Source organism: Grus americana, chromosome 24, assembly GCF_028858705.1.
Source record: "Grus americana isolate bGruAme1 chromosome 24, bGruAme1.mat, whole genome shotgun sequence".
Lineage (NCBI taxonomy): Eukaryota > Metazoa > Chordata > Aves > Gruiformes > Gruidae > Grus > Grus americana.
In genome coordinates, this window is record NC_072875.1 from 4,414,964 (window position 1) to 4,441,588 (window position 26,625).

The 26,625-nt window shown below is 45.4% G+C and overlaps 1 protein-coding gene across 18 annotated transcripts in view; it reads left to right on the forward strand.

Moving 5' to 3' along the window:
* The window catches only part of GRAMD1B (GRAM domain containing 1B), a 138,846-nt gene that overhangs the window by 93,735 nt on the left and 18,486 nt on the right, over window positions 1–26,625 (forward strand). For 11 of the 18 annotated variants that reach the window (XR_008574103.1, XM_054803384.1, XM_054803377.1 and 8 more), the window contains 7 exons: window positions 7,700–7,910; window positions 12,716–12,739; window positions 15,258–15,278; window positions 23,577–23,661; window positions 25,611–25,714; window positions 25,871–25,966; window positions 26,449–26,529. Coding sequence is in view for 14 of the 18 variants with exons in the window: in XM_054803384.1 (XP_054659359.1) it covers window positions 7,700–7,910; window positions 12,716–12,739; window positions 15,258–15,278; window positions 23,577–23,661; window positions 25,611–25,714; window positions 25,871–25,966; window positions 26,449–26,529 (622 nt within the window). In the remaining 4 variants the exon portion in view is untranslated. Of the gene's footprint in view, window positions 1–7,699; window positions 7,911–9,397; window positions 9,419–9,691; window positions 9,886–12,715; window positions 12,740–15,257; window positions 15,279–23,576; window positions 23,662–25,610; window positions 25,715–25,870; window positions 25,967–26,448; window positions 26,530–26,625 lie in introns of those variants that run through there. The other 7 variants (XM_054803378.1, XM_054803380.1, XM_054803381.1 and 4 more) reach the window with 7 other exon arrangements.

Consider the following 26,625-nt stretch of genomic DNA (forward strand, 5'->3'; position numbering starts at 1 on the left):
TTGCACTGTTGTTTTCCGAATGATAAAGGGATGAAACATCAAGAGGTGAACAAAAGAAAAATCGATTTGATCCCAGCTTTGAAGATCATGGTATGATCCATTAACTTATGAAAGCTGATGCTGATGAGCAGCAGGAGTGAGTGGGAAGATGTAAAGCTCTAGCTTTGTCTTCTACTCCTGAGATATACAATACCCCTGTCCACCCCCGCTTTGTTGCTGATAAGATGTGGTGTGAGGCTTCATTAGACGTTCAATCTGTGGTTTATAAAACCCCTGCCACAAGATTGGAATGTGTTCGGGGGAATGCTGCCTGTGCTGGGGATAAAGTCCTGGGATGCTCATAGCTTTGCTGAAGTTACAGCAGCAGATGGGCAGAAAGAAAGAATGCTTGTACTCTTCCTGAGGTAATCTGGAAGTTGTATCACACCTATGTCCTCATCAAAAAAAGAGCGTGGATCTTTATCACTAGCTATTTAGTGCTATATTGTGTTTTTCTCACTCTCCCTTGAAACGATGCACTTGGATTGATGTATGACAGCAATGTTGTGTCTCCAAATCATTGAAAGATTTTGAGGTTAGCTTGGAAATCATGAGGTTTAAAATAAACATGCTTGGATTTATTTTTATTTTTTATTCTTTAAGCTGTCAAGTTTTCAAACTTTTCTTCACATCAGAGATGGTTTAACAGTGTCCTCCATTATTATATTTATTTTTTAAACATGACTTGCGAGTTCTGTTCTGTGCCCAGTTCTAGGCTCTGAGATTTTGAAGACAGCATCGGATATTGCAATTTTTGCTGTTAATTACGAGAGCCATTGGCATTGCGGTGGGGAGGAGAGGAAACAAAGCCCCTATCTGTTCCTCCTTTGGAAGTACAGCCATAGACTGGGTGATTTGCAGGTGACCACTTTGGTGCTGTGTCTGAAACAGACATGCCGTCAGCTTCAGAGGGATGTGAAATTCTTATTTTGCAAGATTTCCCCTTTATTTCTTCCCAGATTTCATTGTATTATTCATCATACTTCGTTTCATGTGGTTTGTCTCCCTTTGGAGCAAATGGAATTATATGAATTTGTGAATGATGGAGGGGTTTAGTGCATGATTTATAGCACGTCTTGGTTCTCTGCAGATTAATGATCCTTTCTAAATTATGACTGTTGCATTATTGGACAGTATAATTAAGATCTGTCTTGTTCTGTTTTGAAAACATTTTCCAGCTTTTTCTTGGGATTTTTGCAGTAACTCCAAGCAGGAAGGGAACCGCGGAGGGATTGTTTCCAACCAGCACAGTGGAAGTTTCTGTAAGATATCAGACTGTTTGTCCATCAGAGTTGATAGTCTGTCTCTAGTGGCAACCAGGATCAGATGATTCAGAGAAAGACAATGACACTGTTAACAATGCATTTCACCAACCTTGCAGTGCTGTATATGGGCACAAGGCAAATTCCCTCCTAATGCTTGCAGTGATTCGCTAATCTCCTGAAGCATAATAATTACATTAATTTTATCTCATGAATATGTAAACATGCTATTGAATGTCACAGGAGGAGGACACCATTCTGTGAAACGTCAAAATAATCAGAGTAACTCTTTGTCAAGGATGGACTTTTCTGTTAAAAAATAGTTGTTTAAAAAACATGCAGAAAGTATACTTTTCTTACTGTTCTTTTTAAAGCAATTGCCATGAAACACTGCTCGGTTTCTGTACAGCCCTACAGGTATCATTGCTTTTTAATTTAATGCCTTCTTTTTTGTCCTTTTTACTGGGACGTGTAGAAATATAGCATTTTGTTACTGCTTGTAGAGCGATGGCAAGCCCAGGGAATTGCTTTAAGATATATGGAGGTTTTCATTCTTGGATTATCAATTTCAAGTGAGTGTAGGTTGGTGATGACCAAAAGTTGTTACCATCTGCTTGCTGTTTGGTAGACTGCATAATGAGTTTCTGAATCTCATCTTTTTCCACTGATGTCAGACTGTTATCATAGAAAAGTATCTTTGTAGGCGTCTAATTAACCCCCCTCCTAGCTGTTTCTGAGGAGAATTAACTCTTCTTGTACTGCAGCCAGGCTCGAGGTGCCTTCTTGACCTTGTAGCTTTTTTCTGCTCTGTTCAAGACTTTATCAGTAGAGTTCTGTTTTATGCTCGAAGATCTCCTTCATTCTTGTTTAGGAAAGCACGTAAGCACAGGCTTGACTTTGTTTGCACAGCCCATAGACTTCAGTGGGTCTACATACAGAGTTGAATTTATGCGCTTAACTTCTTTGCTGGTTTGGGGACACAGTACTCAGCACTTACCAGAATTAAGCCTGACATCTGCAATGCTATCAGTAACCCCAGTTCTGGGCCTTGAAGAGCTTACTATCAGGTAGGTGCTATGGGCTGCAGGGAGATGGGAGCAACTTCAGCGGATTTACTCTTGTAAAGCAAGATCTTTTGAGAACTCTGGTGGAATTGGAGGCTGCCGATTAGCTTTCCAGATCAGGACTTTCTTGAGGAAGTTCAAGGGGTTTAGAAATACACTGCAGGAAATGGTGTCATTGATCTGTTTCTGCTGTCTGAGAAGCTGGTGATCACAAGGAAGGTAGGGAGCATTGTGTGCCTGAAGCTGCCACTTGTTTAGATGAGCTGCCCTCATTGTTACAAATCCTTTGGTACTCTTAGTAACATAGTGATTACTTCTGGCTAAATTCTAATTCACATCCTGCAACTGGCAGATTCAAATGGATTTGCTGTGCGTGTTCTTAATCTGTGTGTATCACTACCTGAGAGGAGAGCGAGCCGCTGTTGTACAGCATAGCCGCAGGTGCTGTGACGCTGCTCTTGCTGCAAGCTATTGTGTCTGGGGGATGGCTGCTGGCTGTTGGAGTACGTGTGATTTGGGAAAGGACTGTTGCAGGGTGTATGTCTTAAGCCCAGGGATGGCTGTGTTGTAATGGCAGGCAGAGTGATTATTTCAGAAGATCTGGTAGGATGGACAGACTTTGTCGATTCAGGACTGCTTGAATGTCATTTATGAAGAATTTATTTAACAGCCTTGAACAAAGTCAGGTTTCTTGTCGAGTTCTCCATTAGAGCATTGCAAAGCGTCCTCAGGGTTCTTTTATAGTTACAAGAATCCCAAGCTTAGCTTGTGGAGTATAGACTGTAACCTTTCCCAAAAGCTACTGCTTGCCGAAGTCTCTGTTACCGGCTGGTCCAAATCTTTACAGGAAATACTCTGTTGGAGGAGGAAGTTTGGCCTTTTTGTGTCTTGCCTTGCACCCTTGCTTTGTGGATCATCCAGGGTAGGGTGCGATCAGGTAGCTTGTCTGTGTATTGCCAAATGTTTGTTCTTTTTCCACCACCTAAAGAAAAGCTCGGTTCTTCACTACGCTGCTCCAGATATCGTGGCTTGTTCTCCATGTGACCGAATAGAGCTTGGCCTCTTCCTAGCCACATCAGACTTGCTCATGTCATTTTTACCGCGGCTCCAACCATAAGATGAGGTGTTTCTCTTAGGCACGGTATGAACATGAACCAAGAAGACGTACTCTGCTGTCTGTGCTTTCATATACTCCATGCAGGGAATTCACCTAGGAGCAAGGGGCTGCTGCTTAGGTGGGCTTGTTTGTGTTCTGTCCCTGACTTAATCTGTTGCATCTACTAAAGGCTACGCTGCAGGGGTATGTGAGGCCCTGAATGCGCTCTGGTCAATTAGGTCTGTAAAGCATTATTTATTACTATTATTTTTTTTCAAAGTGGGTCAAGCCGTTTTGGCATTTCAGGCGTTGATTCCTGGTTCAATTGCAGGCCTTGGTCGCTATGGCAACTGCAGAAAGCGTTCGTCATGGCTGTGCCTTGGGTCGGATTCAAACTTCAGGGACTGTGCAGGAGCAGCGAGAGTTTTGAGGGGCTCGGGGTGGGGGGAGGCGAGTGGGACGGAGCTGCAGGCTTGTGGTTTTTGTGCCCATCCTCGCTGTGGTGGAGATGAAAGGCTGAATTACAGACTTTGTGTTCTTCATTGGCGCACACCCGTGGAGTCCTTCATGTAAGAAATACTCAGCATCGCCCAGTCATCAGATTGTGTGAGGTGGATTCAGACCTCCTGAGTTTGATCAGCTCTCTGCCATTGACTTAAGGGAGAGCCTAAGAAGGCGCCCTCGAAACTATTTTTTTTTTTCCCCTATCTTTGCAAAGGTGATAATCCATACATACCTAACACAATATGTATGGATGGATTTAGTTTTATAAAGCATGCCAGAGATGCTAAGTGACTGGAAAATGAACTTGGAGGCCAGAATCTGCCTGAGATTGTGTTTGGCAGAGCAGGCACCAAAACGTATGGCTATGGTAGTGTGAACTGAGCCTGGACAAACATATATGTGCCAGCTTTAAGCTAGTTAGTGCTGACGCTGCTCCTGTGTAGCTGCAGCAGCACGGGTTACTGAGCCGTGACTGAAAACCCCACTTGAGGAGCTTTGTAAGACCTTGGCTGATTAGCTCGAGTTGGCCTCCATAGCTGCACACGGCTTAGCAGTATCTGTGCTAGGCGAGTTAAGCCAGTTCTGGAGCACGCATGTGCTCAGGGCATGAAAACTGAGAATCTATCTTCCACACTTGCATGAGTGAGGGTACATTGGAGCTAGTATTAAGGCATTTATTGCAGTTCACAAAAGGCAAAATTTGTCTCATTTCTCATTTGATTACAATTTGAGTGAAAGAGTGCCACACTTTTTAGTGGGTTTCACCTGAGTTTCACACGCACACGATGCAGCTGTACTCTGGTTTTGAACTGGTTATTTTGTACTTTAGAAGCAGTAAAAACTCAGTACTCCTTCATAGCTGTAACCTGAAAGCAAGCAGAACCTTGACTGAATTTGACTTGGTCTTTATAGAGTTGCTTGAAGCTGAAACTCAAAGTGAAACTTGTGAGTGTGAACTCATATGAACTGAAAATGAGAAGGAGGTTGTGCATGATAAACTCAGGTTTCATAGAGCTGTACAAGAAAAATGGGTCCTTCTGTTCAAACAAATTTAGTGCAGCGATAGGCGACTCAGAAACATTAGCTTCAAATTCTTGCCTTGTGTTTCTGGGGACCTCTCAAATAAACCAGTTCATGTTGAATCAAGCATGCTGGGGGCAAGATTTAGGAAATTTGATGTAATGCCAGCTAAGCAATAACACAGCATGAGCAGGAGCAATACAGCCTCAGAATTTAGAGTTCTTAACCATAGGAATGGCAATTCAAACCCATTTCCATCTCTGGAAGCATTGCTGATGAACTTCAAGCCTTAGTACCATTTGCACAGCACCTTCTGCACATGCACGTAGTTGCTGATTGCAATTGGTACAGTGGATGCAACTATGCTGGGTTGTTAAAAAATTGTGTACATCTTGAGTTTAGCCACGAGAAGTAGCAGCAGGAGGACAGAAAAGGTAAAATACCCATTTTAACTGGATCAGCTGAAAGTTTGTGAAAAAACGTGATACTTTTGTACATTTCAACAAGCTAAAAAAAGCCCTGATAATTTTACTTCATGATATACCTGAACTATTGCAGGCAGTGCTGCTGGGAGAATGGTCCAGATCATCTTTTCCTCAGTCTTTGTTTTGTTTCAAGTATGATTTGGAGCAATTAAAGTTTGAATATTGCTACAGTTGCGCTGTACATGTAGTTAGTATTCAGCACTCCTGTGTCTTGACCAGGGAAAGGGAGGACACAGCATGCTGTTGGCATATTTCACTCATGAGATGCGCCGTTGTTAGGTGTGAACTGTGAAGAAACAAGCTAAGGCAGGAGGAATTACTCTACTGGTCTTCGCACTGGAGCTAACTTGGGGTTTAGGTGGCATTTGAAGAAGCAGCTTTTTATTATTCTATATCTATATGATTCTCAGTCTATTAAGTAGAAATAGGTAACAGAGTGTGTTATTTAATCCATCTTTCCTCCTGCTTGCAGAGCATTTTGCAAAGCCATTTTCTCTAGCCTGTTCATTATCTATATGAACTACCACACTTTATATTCTTGAAAATATTTTCTAAGGGTTTTCTGTGAAGTGCCATTCTACTGTTCTTGCCAATTGCAAGCTCCTTGCATGTATGAGTGTGGAATTTGATTCTATTAATGTTTGCATAAGCAACTTTGTCATATGCTTTCTGCGAATTGTTTGGGGAAAGTTTCATCACTTGTGCGTTAACACCAGCAGTGAGCATATCAGGATAAATTATGAGACCAGTTCATCCAGCACTAAACCAAACAAAACTAAACCTGATAACTACTGGAGGGAGTGTATTACGTTATCTACCTGTATCTGCTAACTACCATTTGTAAAATGTTTTTGGCATCTTCAGAGGTAGTAAGGTGGATATGATTTTTATCTGAGAATTAATGAAACCTCAGGCATATATTCAACTTCTGTAGATTTTCAGAAAGGAAACAATCCGTTTTAACTATCCCATTGTGAGAAGCAAACTTCAGTTTGCTACATATAATCAGGCTTAAATTATAGCCTTTAAGAGTTTGATTGTACTAGCTTCTTTAATTCAGTCCCTTACAGTTGTAGTTCCCTCATCCTTTTTCTACTGCCTGCTCTTCTGTTGCTCCCTTGTGGCCTGCTTTCTAGTGCCCAGAAGATAACAGGGTACCATAACAACTCAGCATGGTAGAGTTAGCACAAAGTTCATCCTTGGATCAGCCCAGGTTCCACTGTAACCTGCAGGCTGCGGAGTTGAACAGTACCAGCTGGAAAGGCCTCAAAGGTGTTTGCGCTGGTCAGAAATAGATTTGACTGCTGAAGGAAATGAGTTATATAGGGAAAAATGGATGTAGTGTGTGGTATTTTGAAGAGTCTGGCAGGAAGAAGAGGCATCAAAAGAGAAGGAACAGTGAGGAAATCCAAGTTTTCCTGTTCTGTTTAAGTATGTAATGTAACTGGCTTTCTGATTTAGGTGTCAGGGCATTTGCTGAAGATATGGGATGAGAAGTTCCATTTCCCTAAATGTTTCATAATTTCCGTAAAACTCTGGAAGGTCTTGCTTTTCCCTGTTATGAAAGGGGAATGTTTTTTTTTTAAATCATGAAAGTTTTTATGTTATAGCAAAACAGTTTCATGCCCAACTCTAGCTGGTCTGGGAAAGGATGATTTGGTACAGGACATCATGACTGCATTGTCTGTCATCATGACTCCCGTCCCAGTGCCCAGTCATTTTTTATGATCTTTAACGGAGTGTTCCTAAAAGACACGATTCCATTTTCGTGCATCCTGTTGAGAATAGTTACACTTGCTGAAATAAAATAAAGGAGGGACAGAGTGGAACTGTATTGAGAACACACTGACATCTCCCTCATTCTTGAGTGCAAGTTTAGGTTTTCTAAGCTCAGATCGTAATTTCAAACTCTTGGAGCCGACAAGAGAGAATGAGTTCATTCTTGTAGGCATTCATCTGAGGTCAGATGAATTGAAGAGTGGGTGGAGAAAGACACTGGCAGGCTGTCATAGTTCCCTCTGCTGCTGGTAAATGATAACTGTCTACAGACTAATTTCACTGGGGACATAAGTCCTAAGTGTGGCATTGGGTGCATTGCTTCAGGAAGCCGGATTTTTCCGCTGTGCTAGTGGAGAAATCTGTGGGTAATGCTCTACCTCAAGGCATGGGTGCACTTGCTTTCTGTTTGAGCTGAACATTATTAACCCTGCTCTTTCATTCTTTCCACAGTACTGCCAGTAACTCAAACCGCAGCACGCCTGCCTGCTCCCCGATCCTGCGCAAACGCTCCCGGTCCCCGACACCGCAGGACTCCCAAGGAGACGCCATGGTGGAAAAAGGCTCAGACCACTCGTCAGACAAATCCCCTTCCACGCCAGAGCAGGGTGTACAGCGTAGCTGTTCCTCTCAGTCAGGCCGCAGTGGGGCCAAGAATTCCAAGGTGAGAAGTGAGCAAATGACTTTGGTCGAGATGTGCACGTGTCCCCAGTTCTAAACTCTCTAATGCGGTACACTGGCTTTGTCCTGTGCCTTTTTTTCCTCTAACTTTGCTGCTTCTTCCCCCATCATACTTCTGATAATTCTCCTAACTGAGAGCCATTTGCGTAGGTCAGACTTCAGCACAACTCTCTCATCCTTTCAGTGACCTGAGTCCATGAGTTGCTCATGGCTTGTACTGCAGTTCCATATTGGCTTATGTAGGTTAACCTTTCTGCAGTTGAGGCCCTGCCTCCTTGGGAGGCTCTGTGGTTTTGAGAAAGACCTTGAAAATCAGCTGTTTTATCTTCTGGATCATGAAGGGTCATGGAACAAATAAAGGTTCCTCTGTGCAGACGGCCCCTGAAGGGCCCATGCATTTCTCCAGTCCTGTCTAAGCCTTGTGCTGAGATGAAGTTCGAGTTGTACAGAATCGGTTTGCCAATCCTCTGCACACTGCCTCCTGTTGGTGCAGTATTATGACTGTATTGGCCAGGGTAGATGATCTTTTCCCTAGAAAGATATTATGTCTTTAGACCATATTAGAAACAGCCTTGTCTTTGGGGACTCTTGATTTTCTGTGAGCAGTGGGACGTGCTGAAACACACATGAGGCCTTAAGAGCCAAACATAACCTCTGATTATAAACCTGCTGTCAGTGGCATATTATAAGATAGATAGCTGTCAGGAGCCCTTGTGTTTTTCCAGATTTTTTTAGGTGAAATATTTCAGCCTGAATAACTTCACGGTATCACAGGCATAACTCTGAAGGCTTGTGTGAAATGAGTTGTTACATCTTTGCCCATTTATTGCTGGATTGTGTCATGCACACAAGAAGTCTTGATCCACTCGCCTTTGTGGTCACTATCAGAGGAGGAAAACAGGATTCACTGGGCCACTAAGGGGGAAGAACCTGACTTCAGAAGAGGGGGTGGAGGGTTTTTTCAAGACGAATGAATCATTTGCGACTTGTCAGTTCTGAGGTTGCCCTTGAGGTCAGACTTGCTTCCTGTGCACACAGTGACCTACAAACACTGCCCCAGGGCAGCAGGGCTGGGTGAAACCCTCATGCATGATGGTTCCAGCAGTCTGTCCCCAAAATAAAGCCCCGCGGATGGGAGACAGGCAGAAGGCAAGGCACATTATGTTTATAGCCACACTGGAGGATACTCTGACAGGGAAATGGCATCCTTGATAAGGGGGAATTACAGAGATGAGTTGCATTGCCCTGGCCCACAAAGTGCTGTGATTTAAGGCCACGGGAGTGCGATTTTTACCGACACAGTGACTACTAAAGCTTGACTTTATTTCATGGTGATTTTCACAAGGAAGGGGGGGGATACAATGCTTTCTGTTGGGTTTGTGGGTTTTCCTTCTCTTGATTTGCGAGGTAATTTTTCTTCTTTCCTTAATTTCTTTCTTTTCATTCCTGCATGCTTTCTCTCCGATTAAGTCACACAAGCGCCTCTCCAAAGTAAGCCTTCTTTTTTCTCTCCTGTCCCCCACTGTAGAATTGTCTCATCACTCAGAAACCCTCCCCGTGGTACTGAGCGGTGACCCCAGTAAGGCATTCTCCTGGTGCAGCTGCGAGAATGTCAGCAAGAGCTCAGCCCAATGCCTGTAGCCGAGAAGCTGGTTTCACTTACGTCACTGGGATCTCATTAATATTTGCTCACATGGTGTGAGAACTGGCCTGTTCATCACACTCCTTCAATTACTTCCAACTAATTTTAGCCTTTGTTTTAAGGTTTGCTTTCCCTCTCCCTTGAAGTGAGCTGCTGTCTTTGCCAGGGAGAAATCTGCTGGCTTTGGTAGGCTAAACAGTACCATAATCCCTTCTCTTTCCTCTCTTTTTACTTTATGCCTTTCAGAAACGAGAGTTGATCTCTGTAACTTCTTGCCTGCTTTTTATGATGAATAATAGCTTTGTGGCCAGTGATCTCAGCTTACTGCCCTTGCACGCTTTCCTGTGTGATGTAAATATTAAAGATCAGTGATTTCAAATGAACCCAGCTTAAACCTGTTAGAACAGACCTGTCCCAAATGAATTGTGAGAATTCATGGGCTCGATCTGAAAGGTAATAAGTAGAAGATCCCTCTGTGGGTGCTTGGATTGGAGATAAGCTCATTTGAGATTTGGTCTCACATCTCTGTGCTACCCTCAGAAGAGTGTAAAAATCAGAAACGCAGATGGGATGCTTATTGGTCAAAGCGGGAGGCTGGTGGCATTTCCACATGTATACAAGTAAAGTTAAAACCAGAATGACTTGGATGGCTTAATAATCCACGAAATCAATGCCTTGGTCTTTCCCCAGTTCATGGCTTAGATTTAATTCTAGGCAAGTTCTCAGACAGCAGTGAAGTCCACAGTGCTGGCTTACTGTTCTTCCTTGGTCGTGATGCCTCTTGTAACTAGCCTGACCTTGCATGATTGCTGGTGTCTGTTAGAAGCTTATGTCTTTTTTTAGACAGATTGCCTTTTGCTTGGTAACTGTAGCTTGGATAACTACAAATGAGGACTGTGGGACTAATGTCTCAGGTGAGGTGTGAAAGAAGTTCTATGGAAAATGCAGGTCTGGAGTAGCAGAGAGTACTGAAAAGATTGCTGGTGAGTAGAGGTGCGTGGGTCAGGACATGTCATGACTAGGCTATGGTGGGCTGGAGGTGCTTTGCCTGAGCTGTGGAGAAGTTTGTTAGGAGAGGGACTGGTGGGAAGAACATCGGGAGAGAGCGATGTATGCGTAAAATCTACGTGTAGTGGTATTGCGATGTGCTTGCAGCCAGCTCCTTGCTTTTCTGAGAGAAAAAAACCCCAACAACTTTAAGACAATTAGAGAAACAAGAGGGAATTGAGTTAGTTCAGTGCAAGGAAGCTGATGGACAGAGGGAAGGGGATCTCCGGCATGACCTCCACCAGCCTGTGTCAGAGCCTCCTGCGCTGCTCACCCATGGTCTGCGTACAGGGTGAGCCTAAAGCCGTGTGAAGGCTAAATCTCTTTTCTGTGCTCCGCAAGAAGGCTTTCTCTGGTACAAGCGAGGACTCTCAGGCGTAATAAGCCCCCTGATTCTCCTCACAGAGATGATGATGGTATCTTTTCAAGACAGTGAGAGGGTAAGAACAAAGAACTTAAGGACAAAGATTTTAAAATTTCCTTTCTCAATCTCTTCTCCTCTCCCCGCCCGCCTTCTGCAAGAAGAATGGTCTGATTTTGCAACCTGTCTCGATAATGAAATGAAACAGCTTGAGCCCATGAGTTTGATGCTGTGTTTATACAATTGCTGACAGATCTGCTTGAAGTCCCTTGCCCTCTTTTGTCTGTAGTGTTAATTGTCGTGCTGCAGTGCTGCCATCAGAGGGAGTAGTTCACCAGGAGATTTAAGCACTGGATTACATCTGTAGGAAATCTTTTCTGGAGCTTGCTTTTCTGTGCCGTCCATCAGTGTGGCATGGACCAAACCACCTATAGGCCTGTGTCAGCTATAGGCTTTTACTGGCAAACACTGCTGCTTCTGGAACAGCTTTCTGAACTCAGACACCCACCCCACCCCTGCCCCTTTTTGCTAGCAGCCAACAATGAAACACATATTTTTATCTCTTTTGCTCTTGCCCAAGGATAAAAGTGATTTTGTCTCCATTGCAAATCCTTCAGATTCTTCCTACTATCTATAGCTAATAATGAACGCTGAGGATCAATATCAGGTTAGGGGAAAACATGAATTTTGATGTAGAACAGTTTAGGTCAGAAGGGATCTTAGAATGTCTCTAGTCCAAGCCCCTGCTCCAGGCAGGGCTGATGTGGTTAGATCAGGTTGGTCTACAGTCTTGGCCAGCTGCATTTTGCAAACCTCCAAGACTGGAGATCCCACAGCCTTGCCGGGCCCCTGCTCCAGTGCTTAACTACTCTTGTTGTGAACAGGCTTGTTCCTTCTATCCGAATAGAATTTCCCTTACTGCAGCTTATGACTGTTGCACCTTGACCTTTCAGTGTGCGATTATGAGAAGAGTTTGGCTGTGTCTTCTCATATACCTCTCCCATTTGGTTATATGATCCCCCTTTAGGTAGTATGTCATGAAATTCTGGTCATTTTGGACTGGGGTGAGGGATTTGGGAATAAATGTCATCAATTTCTTTGAGTTATTTGGCCATGGACATTTAGAAGCCAGGTGAATAGCACAGATTTTGGAAGTACATAGTAGGTCAGGAGAATGGGCTCTGGTATCTGTTCCGAGCTCTGCCCTCACCCTGGTTCTGTGCTTCTGTTTCCCCAGTTGTAAAATGGACTTAGGGATACTTCTAGAGTTCTATGGCATGTCATTCACTTGGCAGAAGGTTTTGGTTCCCCTGGGAGCAGCAGTGTATAGGAATGAGTTGTGATCCTGCTCCCAGTAGTGCTAAAAGGTGGAAAATTCTGTTGGCATCAAGTTAGCAGGCTGAACTCCATATGCGTGATCCGCTCCTTCCCATCTGCACTGTAAAGCTGTAATCTTCCATAGCAGTATATGCAAATATGAGATCATTAACCCATGAAGATTTAGAGGCAACACTATATTAATTAAAGGCTCAGAGAAAATACACCATTTTTTGCCTTCCTCAATTTCCGCTAAGTTCTTCGTGGTTACAGCCACTATGTAGCTATGAACTCTGGTATCTGCTACTATAGCGTCACTGCAAATCAGTGACATCTTTTCCACTTCTGTGTCCAACTCCATTCCTCTGTTACTTATTTATTTTCTCTTTTCAGTTCTAATGCTTATGGTTTCTTTTTCCAGTATGACAGACTTAACCTGCTCAAAGTAAGAATATGTTTTTCCTTTTTCTTTTTCCCCTCCATTATACTGTCTCTTGATTTTCACAGTTCACATCCCCCTGTATTCTGACTCTCAGTAAGTTAAAAAAAAAAGGTTAAATAAAATTGAAGATAGATTTAAGGACTCGGATAGTCTCCCTTCTCTTTGGACTTCCTGTAGTCCATTCTACCTGCAGAACATAGGGGTGAGGGGGAAGGAATCTCCTCATGTTAAGAACACTTGGTGGAGGCAAAAGATGAGGCTTGGATGTCAGTATAATTGTGTGGAAGAGTCTAGGAAAGGAGGAGCTGCAGAGCTCCTTTACAGAGGAGCCGCGGTTTGGGGAAATTCGAGTGTGAGGGGAGAAAAAAGAGTTACTGCAATTAATGCAGCAGAGGGGAATGAAATCCTGTTGCAGTGTGCTGACACCACAACGTGTGCACTCTGATTTAGAAGACACAGTGACAGCAGTGTCTCTGTTTTCTCTATGCCGGTTAGAGTTTCATTATGATTTTTTTTCCCCCAGAAATTTCTGAGTTATGCCTTTTGCTCATTAAGGCAGACACGTGGCAAAACAAATCTGCAGGAAAATCACTCCATCGTAGACCCTGTGCTGCTGAGGACAAGGTGGTGTGTACATGGATTAATTCCCTGGATTTTTTTTTTTTTTTTTTTTTAAAGCACAGGCTGAATTGCATAAGGCCTTTTTCCGTGTCCTACTTGCAGAGAAGGATGACTTCAACCAGATCCTTTATGAATGGAGGATATGGCCAAGTATGGAAAAGTGTAGGAAGTAAGAGGCAATTCCTCTGGTTAGTTGATAAGCCATACTGTATATTTAGTTCTTCAGTTCATATCCTTTCCTAAGATTTGAGGAAAGGCCTTAGGGATGTTCCTCTTTTTAATGGCAAACTTTTGTATTTTGGCCTGTGGCATATACTATATTATTGTGGGGTTTTTCATTAAGAGGCCAGTGCAGTGAAACTTGCAAGAAATGCCCAAGGTTGCAAGGGATCCTTCAGAAATGTTGGCTCCATGAATGAGATCCACATGCCAGTGAAGTTGGTCTACTGGAGTGGCATGTACGGAGCACAGGAAACTGAAAGCAGGGAGGTGTAGGGAAAGAACGGTGTAAGCAACTCCATGTCTTCATAGAAATCTCTGGTCCAATCTGATCTCATTAACATTTTGTGCTTACTTTCCTATGGTAAACATCCTGTACGTTGTTGGTCCTGTTGTGGGCTATGCCAGTGCAGGTAGTTTGTGTGTTTCTGTGAATATGAACTTAACTCTCCGAGTGAAAAAACTTCCACAGGCTCTGTTACAAGTCGGAGAACAGTATGTTTTCCTTCATATTCCAGACTGGGTATAAAGCTGTGAAAAATACTCCCAGTCCAAGGTCAGAAGCAAGATGTCTTCAAAGAAAAAAATGCAGTGAAATATTGCTTCTGTCCTTGACTATTAGACTCAACTCCCCCAAGCGTAATGTAGACATGCTATTGCTGGTTGGGAGAGGGGGACGGGCACAGCTGCGTGGCTGCTGACACACAACGTGCCTGGCAATATGCACTGTAGCTGACCGCCGTTAGTGGTGAAAGGCTACAGTGCCCCCAAGCTTCATTGCCCGGAGGTAAATCCACCCTAAAATGGGGGATGCCTATACTTTCTGTCAGTTCTGCTCAGAGTCCTGATATTGGAAAGTCAGCCTGACTGGCACGTGAAGCTTATTTCTTCCTCTCTCTATGCAGATAAATCTCACCTCCAGCTGAAAATTGCCAAGCATGACTTTCCAAGTTGAGCCAGCTTTTTCATACGCTCCAGTGTGACATGTGGCCTGTCCTCTCAGACCATCTGAAATGCCATAAAGGACAAAAAAAAATCACATGCTGCAAAACACTGTGCACTGAAATTCTGAAAAAAAACCCCAGCCTTTCTTTTTTTGCTTAGCTTTTCTAGTGATTTTCTTCAGCAGTTTTCCTGGCTCTGTATGTGTCTCCCTTTTAAAATTTAAAATGCTATTGAAAGTTTTGCCTGGTGGCTTTTGTGATTAAAATTGTGTCCCTGCCTCCTGGTAGTTCTTCGAGGGCTAATTTGCACAGGGTCCGTTGAACGCAATGTGATTTTTGCAAGCTAGCCAGCAGACGTGGAAGGATGAAGCCTCTAATAGAAATGGCTGGCAATGACTGTGATTAGCCCCTCTGTTGCTAGTGGGCGCTGCTGTTCTGCAAAACTGATGACAGCACGCGTGCGTGAGTTTATGTCTGTGTGCGTGCATGTGGACATGCACACATTAGCCTGAATTGTTTCCTATTATGGACTCATGCTTCTGGATTTGTTCTTTGTTCCTGTAGCTGGAAATAACTGTTAGACCACACTGTGAAATCCATTGAAATCTTCTGTTTAATCCCACTTTCACTTTACTAATTATACAAACCAGATTGGACCTAGTTTCTCTGTCCATCTTTCTTTTGGATCCTAAGATCTCTGTGCTAACTAATGCTTCTCTTTTATTTTGTCCTTACAGAAAAGCCAGAGTTGGTATAATGTAAGTACTCCAGTTTCTCTTGTCCCTGGGTGAATACGGGCTGGGTACCGGGGTGGGGGGAAGGTGCAAAGGGGCTCTGCAGTGGCACTGGGGCATGCTGACCATTTCCAAAAAGAGGAGATGGAAATGGCTCAGAGCTGGCAACGTAGGACTGACATCCTGAGGGAAAGGATGCCAGAGATAGCAAAAGCTTTGTCTTTTCAGCCACTCTTCTGGTGATCTCCACGTCCTGTACCTTCCGGTTTCTCAGCAGAGTTGGTTTTGATGTGGTGACAAACAGAGCTGCCACCGTGCAAACCCTTTGCATCTGTCAGGGTGGTGTGGGGCGAGAGAGGAATTATTTTTTATTGACGTCACAGAAACACAAACCATCTTTTGCTTCTGCCTTGACCGTATTTTCATTCTGCAAGCACGAGTGGCAGTGGTTTTGGTACAAAGCTGGTGGTGTGCAAATTTCCGCAATCGGTGTGACCTTTATGCAGCTGAACCCCCACCCCTTGAGCGTTCTAAAGTAGATACCGGCAGTACTGTGATTTTGTAGGCAAATGCAGCAGCCATTCCATGTTCAGCAACAGTTCCTCCCTTCCTGCAGCCTAAGACATTAGAACCAGTGCTTTTTGGCTGATGCAATGTGGTCAGATTTGACAGAGGCACGAGAGGCAGACTTAGTTACCTGCTGTATATAATCAGCACCAGGATAGTTGCAAGGACAGGAAAAGACATGATCTCAGACGAACAGAAAAGCTTAGAGGCAGTGGCATTAAGAATGAAGTATAAACCACGGTAGGCCAAACTGGTGGCAGATAAAGGAACGTGGAGTGAGGCAGTTTGGGCAGATGCACAGCCCCACCAGGCTGCTGCAAAAACGTGAATCTGTGGCCATGGCTAAAGGTGACGTTTGCTCTTACGCAAGGGCTGCTTCTGACTGTAGCTGCTGAGATCCATACCCTGCTGCATGATGCTTTGCTGTGGTCTGCTTCTGTGGGTCTCTTGTGTTTTCATGTCCTCTCTATCTTATCTTTCTGTTCTCTTGTTTTTCCTCCATATATTTTCAGCATGAGAGACAGTACATCCGGAGAGTAAGCACTGGCTGCATTTTTTGTGGTTTCCCCCCCCAATTATTTTCTTTTAGAAAACAAAAAAATCCCCATCCATGTTCTGGTTAGTAGAGACATTCTGGCCAGATAAAAGCAGCAGTGTGGAAATACGAATGGGCGGCAAACTCCAGGAAGGCGTTCAATCCTACTCGGCAGCACTATTACCATTAAAATTTTGCTAATGCGGCTCCTTGATATAGTTTACTTTGCCAACTCGTTCCAGGCAGGATTTTTCTGGCGTTTGGACCACTCTGATTCTTCTATTGCTTTCCTGAAAGCAGCTCTAGAAATGAATCTGTGGAGACTACCCCTTCATGAAGACTTACAATTTCCTTTAGTCAACTTTCTTCCACTTTCATTTAATGTAAACTTTGCTATGCTCAGAGCAAACACTCTCCACATTGTTCTTTGTGTCTGTTCAGCAGCCCCAGGTGCCAGACCCTGTACAAACAAACCACAAATATAGTCCTTGCCTCAAAGAGCACGTGGTCCTCAAAGATCCCCAGAGCATCGGTGGTCAGAATGCTAGTTTTCTAAGACGACTTCATTTTTTGCTGCTTTTAACTGGTCTTTTTGTCCTTGTAGCACTGTATCTCTCTTTGCCAGTTGGAACACTTCCTTTTCCCTCTCCTGGATTCCTTTTTCTCTACTTTTTCCTTAAGATCCTACCAACTTGTCTCACCTTGTGTGTTCTCCTTCTGATCCTACCAGTGCTTTTTGGGACTGACATCCCTACCAGATTGAGAAGTGGGAGAAAAGAGGTGAACCAAGGTCATGGATTGGTTTGGCAGACCTGCCCTTTCTTGGTCTTGGTGTGCTTTCTCTGCTTTGCTTTCCAGAGGACAAACGCAAACTGATCGAGGTGCACTGTAAGATTTAGAAAAGAACACCAGTTTGAGAATAAATATGCTCAACCTTACGGAGTTGGCTTTGTGTTCATGTCCCCATGGTGGAAGAGCAGACCATCACTGGGCTGGCTGAGTTCACTAGCCGTCGAAAAGAAAAGTCCCTGAGGTGTTTCTCATGCCTTTAGTGAGGAACTGCAGACATGGAGGCTCTGGTTTGGAAGAACTTTATTCTTATGGAGTAAAACTCAGTTTGTTGGTCAGCTGTGGTTTAGGTCCCACTTGTCCTGATGCTTAGCCATCAGGATACAGTTTGTGTGTATCTGCTTTGGACTTGTGTGTCTGCATGTTGAATTTTTGTCAATTGATGTATTATTTTGAAAACAAATGTTCTCTGTAATTTTGTTTACTGAAACAGGGATGCGACTTACTCTGTAGACCTGATGTGCTTAGAGAGGTGGGAAATTTGTGTTTCGCTTCCCTGATGACATGGACGAGGTCACACTGGCTGCGGGGGTGGCAGGAACTCCACATTTTGGTAGAAGGAATTTGTCATCCAGCAGATGTCATTAAAATTAGAGACAAACTGGAGATATTTTACTGCCAAGGGTAAAAGCTATCTCCTTTGTTCTTCTTCTCTCTGGGCTTTGGGTGAAGGGCCCCGTTTCCTGAGGAGCTCTGTTTGTCTGTCTGGAGGTCAGTGTACAGTTGAGGGTACTGAGCCTAGCAAGACTGTCCTGGTTTTTTCTGCCTACTTCTCTCTCGGTTGGACTGTTGATCTTTCTACTTCCCTAACTGCTCCTAAATTAGGCTTTATGTCTCCGATACTCCGCAGCATTTCTAGCTGCCACTCTAATAGCAAGGCTTGCTTCTGTAAATTGCCTGCTGTAGTCCCTGTGCTGGTAGACAACAGGCATCAGGGGAATCTGCAGGGCATACTCCTGGAAAAGAGAGTAAGATGATCTTGAAAAGTTAGAGCAAATACAGTTGACACCAGGGAAGAGGTGAGATTTATATCTGTCCACGAGGTTTTCAGTTTACTATGTAGATCCCAAGGTCTGCCCTGCTCTGTACTCTCTTTTCCTTTCTGTTTATCTACGCACACTCCTTTCACCTGCCTTCTCTTTTGCAACTATACTTGATTTTTTTTTCTTCTTAAAGCTTCTCCCTAAAACCAACCTGAACCACTGCCTTTCCACCTATGTGCAGGATAGCCCCAGACTGGTTAGTGGGGGGGAAAAAATTACAGTGAAAAGACACTAATTGTCTCTTTCAGATGTTCTTAAATACTACTAGTAATGTTTGTTGTCCTAGTAAGTCCGAAAAGATCAACAGGAGCACAGTTCTACCCACTTGTCTTTGGGAGAGCAAAGTCTGCACAGAGGATTGCACAGAGTGGGACAGGAGCCCTGCACCTGCAGTGCTGCAAACAAATGCTGTGCACACAGGGCAACTTTCAGCCTGACTTGAAAGAGGTGAAAGTCTCAAAAATAAACCCAGTCAAATGCAAGTAGGGAGCCATGTATAGGAGAGCGCCCTAGGTTTTCCTTTGGGAAAACTGTGGCAAAAGCGAAGGACCTTTCTTTGTGGAGACCTTTGAGCAGCGCTTGCAGCTTAAGGATATCAAGCAAGCACAAGACTGAACACCGTAAGAAATCAGCCTTTGCCGGTCTCAGTGTGCCTTTTTTTTTTTTTTTTTTTGGTACTCTTTTGGAGACCTCATAGATAGCAGAGTGGAGGGGAAACTCATCTGTTGGAAAGAGTAAAAAAATGTTCCCTATAAAGACAAAGAGAGAGAGATTATGCATAATTTTAGGGAAAACATCAGAAACAGCTTTCCAATGGATGGCAGCCTGAGTCTGCCTCAGCAACAGCAGTCATGTAAACAGGGTTTATTGCAAAAATCCAGGCCTGATGGTGGGTTAGCAAGGTGCCGAACAAACAGCTTTTTTTCTCTGTAAGTGAGTGCAATCACCTTTTAAGTTCCAGTAACCATTTTGTCAAACTATTTCTGGAGCAATGTCTTTCAGGTATTTTTCATAGGCAATTCCCTTCAGATTTTCCATGATTTCAGGAGTATGGATTACCAGGCCTGGCACAGTGAGTGTGGTGTAGAGGCATGAAATTAGAAGTGAGCTTTTGGTGCAAGCTCATGTGATGATGAATTCAAATCCACTTTCCACCTCAAATGGCCAGTGATTACTTTGAAGCTTCTTCCTCTGCTGTTCATTCACTTTTAAAAGGGGGGGGGGAAGAGGAAAAAAAACCTGAGACACCAAGACCGGGTTTAGAAGAAACGCTGTGGGACAGGTGGCCAGTTTCTTAGCTGGCATTAATCAGCATAGCAGTCCTGCTGTCAGTGGGGTCTAAACTCTCCCACACAAGCAGAGAATGTATTCTGTTCTTTTCCAGTAGTTTCCCTGTTCTGTGCAGAAGCAATGTAAATCTTCCCTAAAGAGTTAAGGACAAATCCATCAATCATGCAAATCGGATAAGATTTTCCTTCCCCCTTTTCTCTCTGCCTCTTGCCATCTCTCCTCCTCACCTGTTTTCTGTCACATGTACTGTACAAGGCTATACCTTTCTCAGTTCTTATGTTATCAGACTTCCCTGTCCTGTCCCATGCCCCAGCAACAGTTTAAATTTCCTGTCAGCGGATCTGTTTGTGTATTAACAGGGAAATCGTACCATGGGGAGTCACCCCTTTCTCCCTCTTTCCCCCACCGAACATCTTCTCTTCACCCTTCACAGTGCCATCCTGTCCCGTCTCTGTCTGTTTGCAGTAGAGTTAATGTTTGCTGTCCCCACTTCCAGGTTAGCTCTTCCGATGACTTGTGCCATTCATCTCTGCAAAGGGAGGTGGGTGGGTGTGTAGACAGAAGCATCCTCTGGGTTTTGGGTTGGGTTTTTTTTTTTTTTTGTTTGGAAGAAATCCCACAAGCAGTTTCCAGCAAAGAGGGCCATTCAGTAAAGCAATGTAGGTACCTCACAGATATCTGTAATTCTAATTCTTTGTCCTTCCCAGGCTACAGAAATTTTGTTTACTGTCCCCTCATCTTGGGGTGGCAGATGGATGTACTGCTTCCTTCTAACAGGGCTAAACGGAGAGGCCTGGGTACTGTCTAGCACCAGGCAATGCTTTTGTGGTGTGTCTGAGCAGACAGAGCACTTGGCAGCTCTTGCGGTGAGTGACCAAACTGCAGTCACTGGCCCTGGAATGAAACCGTGGCTTTGCAGAGGCTTGCTTGGTCGCTTGGTTGGGGTTTTTTGGGGTTTGTTTTTTTGAGATCTGTGCGCCCGGTTTCTTAGGAAGAATGAGGACTTTACATCAGTATACTTGTTTCCACAGACTCAGCATCACGGCTGAGCAGCGCTGGTGGTGTGGTGTGGTACGTGTGCATTTCTACACTTGAGCAGAGAGGTGCAGAGGCCGGCGACTAAGGGCGGAGAGATACAGGGAGTTCTGGCGTGCCAAGCAATCTTCCTGGGACCTGCAGGGAGTTCATTTGCTGGAGCCTGAAGGAAGCTGTTGCCCTTCATTTCCAAAGTGACCTGACTAATGAATGAAACCTAGAAAGACCTATGCTTTTTGGGGGGGGGGGGGCTCAGAGATACATATAGGAGTAGCGGAGCCCTTAAGATTTCTAGCTCTGTGGGTCTCACATGGCTGATTTCTGGTAGCTATGTTCTTTAGACTGGTCTCTCCTTACTCCCCTCGCGCCTCCCCCCAACACACTGTGTCCAACAACTTTCCATTACAGGAAACATCTGCTGGGAGGCAGGGCTGAGCCTGGGTTACTGCAGGGCATTGGCCGACAGAATTACCCTGCTACAGTAACTTAAAGCATGTGCGAGTCATTTTGGTATCTTCTCCACTCGCTCCTTCCATGAGAAACGTTAACAAAGACTGAAGCTGCCTTTCAGAGCACGGCGGGACTAGAGGGGAGAGCGAGGCAGGCGCTGAAGGAATAGGAGTAACTGCTTTTCTAGTTTCAAAGGGGAAAAAAAAGCAGCTGAAGTCTCTGAGCTGTTTACTGCCCTGTTCAGTCCTGGAAACTGCAGCTAGATCTGTGAATTACAGCTGGTCCTGGTGGTCAGAGCTATTTCAGTTGCTAGCTCTGGCAGTCCTGAGCATCGGGCCTCGGTCAGGAGTTGCAGATGCCTTGCACAGACCTGCCTGGGACTGCTTGGGCTGTCGGCACTTCTGCAGTGCTTCTTTAAGGGATGCCCACAGCAAGAAACTGGTGAGACTAAGCAGAAGAGCACAAAGGTTGTCCACCAGCACGCTTACCCTAATGAGCCACTTTTTCAAAGTCCTCTGGAGGGCAAATCCTCTCTCGGATCTACAGAGGCCGCTAGGGCAGACGACCTGAATGTGAGCAGGAAAGTAGGGGAAGGCACGTAAACTCCTGCCAAGCTGCTGTATCTTTTTCGACTTTGAATCTAAACAAGAAGTGGTGACAGCAGGAACAGGAAAAGCAGAGTTTGACTGAGAACACGGGGAGCTGTGCAAGTGCTGAGGGAACGCTATGGATTCCTTGCTGGAGTGCGGGGCTCTCTGGGATCTTATGCTGGATGAAGAACTGCCATGTCTGCTGTGGGACCTGGAGGGGCTTGTTGACTTATCGCAAGAAAGTGTCAGCTGTGGATCAGATGAAATTCCAGCTGTGAGTGTCTCTAAATTGAACTGTTTGCCACTCTAACAGAAGTTCTGGTGCTAAGGAGAAGCGTCTGTTGTATTACAGGTTTTAGACAGCTCAGAACATCCCTTACTGCGGGGAAGGGAGGGGAGTGCTCCTCCACATGGAAACTGTACTACTAAATTGGGTTGCTGTAATGCACTGAACACAAAGCTCAGAGCTGTTGATAATCTCTATTCCCCCCTTCCTTTCCCATCCTGTCTGCTTGACCCAGGAAATCTTGGGCTTGGGCTCTTGCTGGAGCCCATCTCTGACCCAGATCTTTTCCAGATGTTCAGGCTAGAAGTTTGGTGAGTAAAATTCATATTTCTCTCATCTGCTGGTTAGCAGATTTTATTCAGAAGTAACATACTTTCCTTTGGGTCCACAGGACTGCAGCAAACATCTGAAGTGCTGACTTGATGTTAAAAAATATTGTTTCTAGTTCATTGAATTGGTGTGAGGAAGAAGGAATGCTTTTGGGGGGCAGGGAGTTGTCTTTGTTTCCTTCTTTGATTTGACAGCATTTGACAATTTTGTAAGGCTAATGCTAAATAACCTTCATATTCCTCCCACCCCTGCAACCCCCCCCCCCACCACTTCTCAAACAGAAGCTACTGTCTATAATCACTTTGATTTTTGGGGTCCTTGCTGGGAAGCTCTGAGGTATGCCCACTTTTCTGCTTTGGGACATTTGTATTGTGCACCTGGAAGAGATAGGAGAGGGTTATTGAGAGGAAATGGAGACAGGGAGGGAAGAGGTTGTATCCCAGGTCTTCCCTACGTTTGTGGGAGAAAGAACATGATAGGTTAGATGGGAGATACGGGCCTCCTGAATTTGTGCCTGCCTCTATTTCGGTCAACTCTGCCTTCAAAAGATGTTAGGGCTATTATGAGCAGCTGTCAGCATGGGCATGGAGTGTAGGAGGTGGTCTAACGTGGACAGAGTCATGTTATAGTTTAGTAAACACCAGAGGGAAGCCAGCTCCTGGTCTCCCTCCAGCCAACAGCACCATTTTCTCTGAGGCCTTCCATGAGACCGAGCATCTTCAGAATAAGTGCAAAATATGGCTGATTCCCTGCGAGAGCCTCTTCTGAACCCCACAAAAGTGTCCTCACTATACCAGTGGGTAGTTGTGTGTTTGCTGACTGCCAGGTGGAGCACTTGATGGGGAGAGGAACAGGGATGACTGCATTATTCCGGAGCTCTTGATGACAGTGATTGTTCAGGTTCCTCTGGCGGGGCTGCAGATGTGCTAAAGCACCTGTTTTCTGGCATTGCTGCGCTGTTACTGGGAGCGCTGGGGACTGGCGGCTAACGGATGCATTGCAAACAGGGCATGTGTCATACCTTGTACAGTCTAGGATTGCAGGAAAAGAGATTTCTCCTGCAGCCACAGCTTCCACGCAATTCCATTTTGCTACGTAGCGCACACAGGTATAGCCCTTCTACTCTGTACTTGCTCTTCCAAGTCAGGTTCTCCTCTTCTTCTCACTTAATGCACTAAATCCCAAATCCTCCCGTCTGTGTGTCTGCTGTGATGGGAGCCTCCTAGCCTCATGCTTTGTAAGTGCATCTGATCCCCCTTCTCCTTACCAAGGTGTTCCTGTTTTCCCACTCCGTTTCTCTGTACTCATGCCTGCCCCTCTCTTTAACAGGCACTCTGTTATTTGCAGGTGTTGAGTCCCACGTACAAACAACGGAATGAAGACTTCAGGAAACTCTTCAAACAGCTTCCTGACACGGAGCGCCTCATCGTAGGTAAGGTCAGCCCCTTGATGCAGTGCTCTGTTGTGCTGGCCCCCAGTTTGGGGAGGAAATCCAGCACAAGTGCACACAGCTTTTTTCTTCTTCAAAGAGATTGCCACCAGGAACAAGCCCATTGTGTCTTTCTTGTGCACAGATGGAACTCCTTCTCACCATTTCTAATGAGTTTCACTCATTTTGCTTCAGGGAGATCAACACTGATTTGTATTGGCCACGGCTCTGTTCCCTCATGATTTGAGGAACATGTTTTCCTCCACAGTGCTCCCCCAAACTTGACAGTGTGTTAGTGTTTGAGCTCTTTCCTCGTTTGGTCAGGGCTGCATGTCTCAACACGCACACCACTGAACTTCCCTTTTTGCTAACATCCCTGGTGCTCCCTACTCACACATGACTGCCCTTCCCATATCAATTTAGGCTTTGGCCTTGCAGCTGATTAGTGACTGCCTAGCGCATTGCATCTGTTCTTTTATCTTATGTAACTGGTGATCTCATGGCATGTCTCATACTGTTGAACGATGCACATCCTAGCAGAGGAACAGAAATTGTTTGGGATGTTTAAACTGGGAGATAAATGAACAATGGCACTACAAGGTACAAAGGAAATTGTGGTGGGTTGACCCTGGCTGGGGGCCAGGTGCCCACCAGAGCCGCTCTCTCACTCCCCTCATTCACCAAACAGGGGAGAAAAGGCATAACGAAATGCTTGTAGGTCGAGATAAGGACAGGGAGAGATCACTCACTAATTATCGTCATGAACAAAACAGACCAAACTTAGAGAGGGAATTCATCTAATTTATTACTAGGCAAAACAGAGTAGAGGAATGAGAAAATAAAATCAACTCTTAAAACACTTCCCCCCACCCCTCCCATCTTCCCGGGCTCAACTTCACTCCCGGCTTCAACCTTCCCCCCCTCAGCGGCACAGGGGGACGGGGAGTGGGGGTTACGGTCAGTTCATCTCACGGTGTTTCTGCCGCTTCTTCATCCTCAGGGGGAGGACTCCTCTCATCATTCCCCTGCTCCAGCATGGAGTCCCTCTCACGGGGTGCAGACCTTCAGGAGCAAACTGCTCCAGCGTGGGGTCCCCCACGGGGTCACAAGTCCTGCCAGCAAACCTGCCCTGGCGTGGGCTCCCCTCTGCACGGGCCCACCGGTCCGGCCTGGAACTTGCTCCAGCGTGGGCTTCCCACGGGCCGCAGCCTCCTTCAGGTGCCTCTACCTGCTCTGGTGTGGGGTCCTCCACAGGCTGCAGGTGGAATCGCTACACCCCCTCATCCTTCCTCCATGGGCTGCAGGGGCACAGCCTGCTTCACCATGGCCTTCACCACGGGCTGCAGGGGGATCTCTGCTCTGGTACCTGGAGCACCTCCTGCCCCTCCTTCTGCACTGACCTTGGTGTCTGCAGAGTTTCTTACATCTTCTCACTCCTCTCTCCGGCTGCAAAAGCTCTCTCTCTCTAAGTGTTTTTCTTCTTCTTAAATATGTTATCACAGAGGCGCTGATTGGCTTGGCCTTGGCCAGCGGCGGGCCCGTCTTAGAGCCGGCTGGCATTGGCTCTGTCAGACACAGGGGGAGCTTCTAGCAGCTTCTCACAGAAGCCACCCCTGTAGCCCCCCCGCCGCCAAAACCCTGCCACGCAAACCCAACACAGAAATACAGATTAAAATCTGGAAATAGTACATAGGATGCTACAGAATGACCAGCTAATAAGGCAAGATCATCAGTCAGTAAGAGAGATTGTCTGTGGCATGCCCTTGGGAGGAATCATAGCCTAGTGGACAGAGCAGCAGCTGTGGCTCAGTTCCTTCTGGCTCTGCCTTTGACTTTCTGCAGAATTGTGTCGAGTAGCTGCTTCTCTTGATGCTGCTGCTTATTCTTACCTTTAGGCTGTCCTGTCTTCTGGTTTTGGTGCTCCTAAATTATCATCTGTTGTCCACCCACAGATTACTCATGTGCGCTACAAAGAGACATTCTCCTGCAGGGCCGCCTCTACCTCTCTGAAAACTGGATCTGCTTTTACAGCAACATCTTCCGTTGGGAGACACTGGTAAGGCTGTCAGACTGCGGCATGGAGCATGTGTTTTATGTCAGCATATTTGCTGACATTGCCTTAAAAGCATTTTTTTGTTGTCTTTCTCATCAGTGTCTCTCTTCACCTGTGTTCTTTTTCTGCCTTCCCCTTTCTGCATGGCTCTGACTGTAGCTGACAGTTCGCTTGAAGGATATCTGCTCGATGACCAAGGAAAAAACAGCACGGCTCATTCCTAATGCCATCCAAGTTTGCACTGACACTGAAAAGGTACATCCTCGAAGCCTCCACCTCTGGGGCCGCCCCTTGCGGCTGTCAGGGACAGGGGAATATAAGTGTGTTGTGGGGTTTTTCCAAACTGATTGCTTGTGCTGCCTGGGGCCTGGGAGGAAGCACCAAGGGAAAAGGATGCAGAGCTTCTGCGGACCTTGGGCTTGAGCTGAGTCTGGAACACATGTAGCTTGTATGTGGGGTGTGGGGCCAGGTAGAAGGTCTGGGGTAGATAGTAGCACATCTCTAACGGAACTGTTTCTGTGCTCAGACTTGCTCCCTTGGGTGAGAGGCGCTCAGCCTCTCTGTGAGGCCTCCGTGAGCTTCAGTCCGTGCCCAAGAACTGAGCAGCTACGCTGTGTGGCTTGCTCAGTCCTTCCGGGAACTGTAGTTGGAAAGCAACCCAAACAGGCTTGTGTCGTCGTCTTCCCTTTTTTGGGCCTTTTCTGAACTGATTTTTCTCTCCATCTCTTCCCATTCAGCACTTTTTTACTTCCTTTGGGGCTCGAGACAGGACATACATGATGATGTTCAGACTCTGGCAGAATGCTCTCCTTGACAAGGTACAGAGACCAGCTCCTCAGTATTGGGGTGGGATGAAAGAAAGGGAGGTGATGAATATATGCAGAAACATAATACCCCTGACTAACGTATACGCA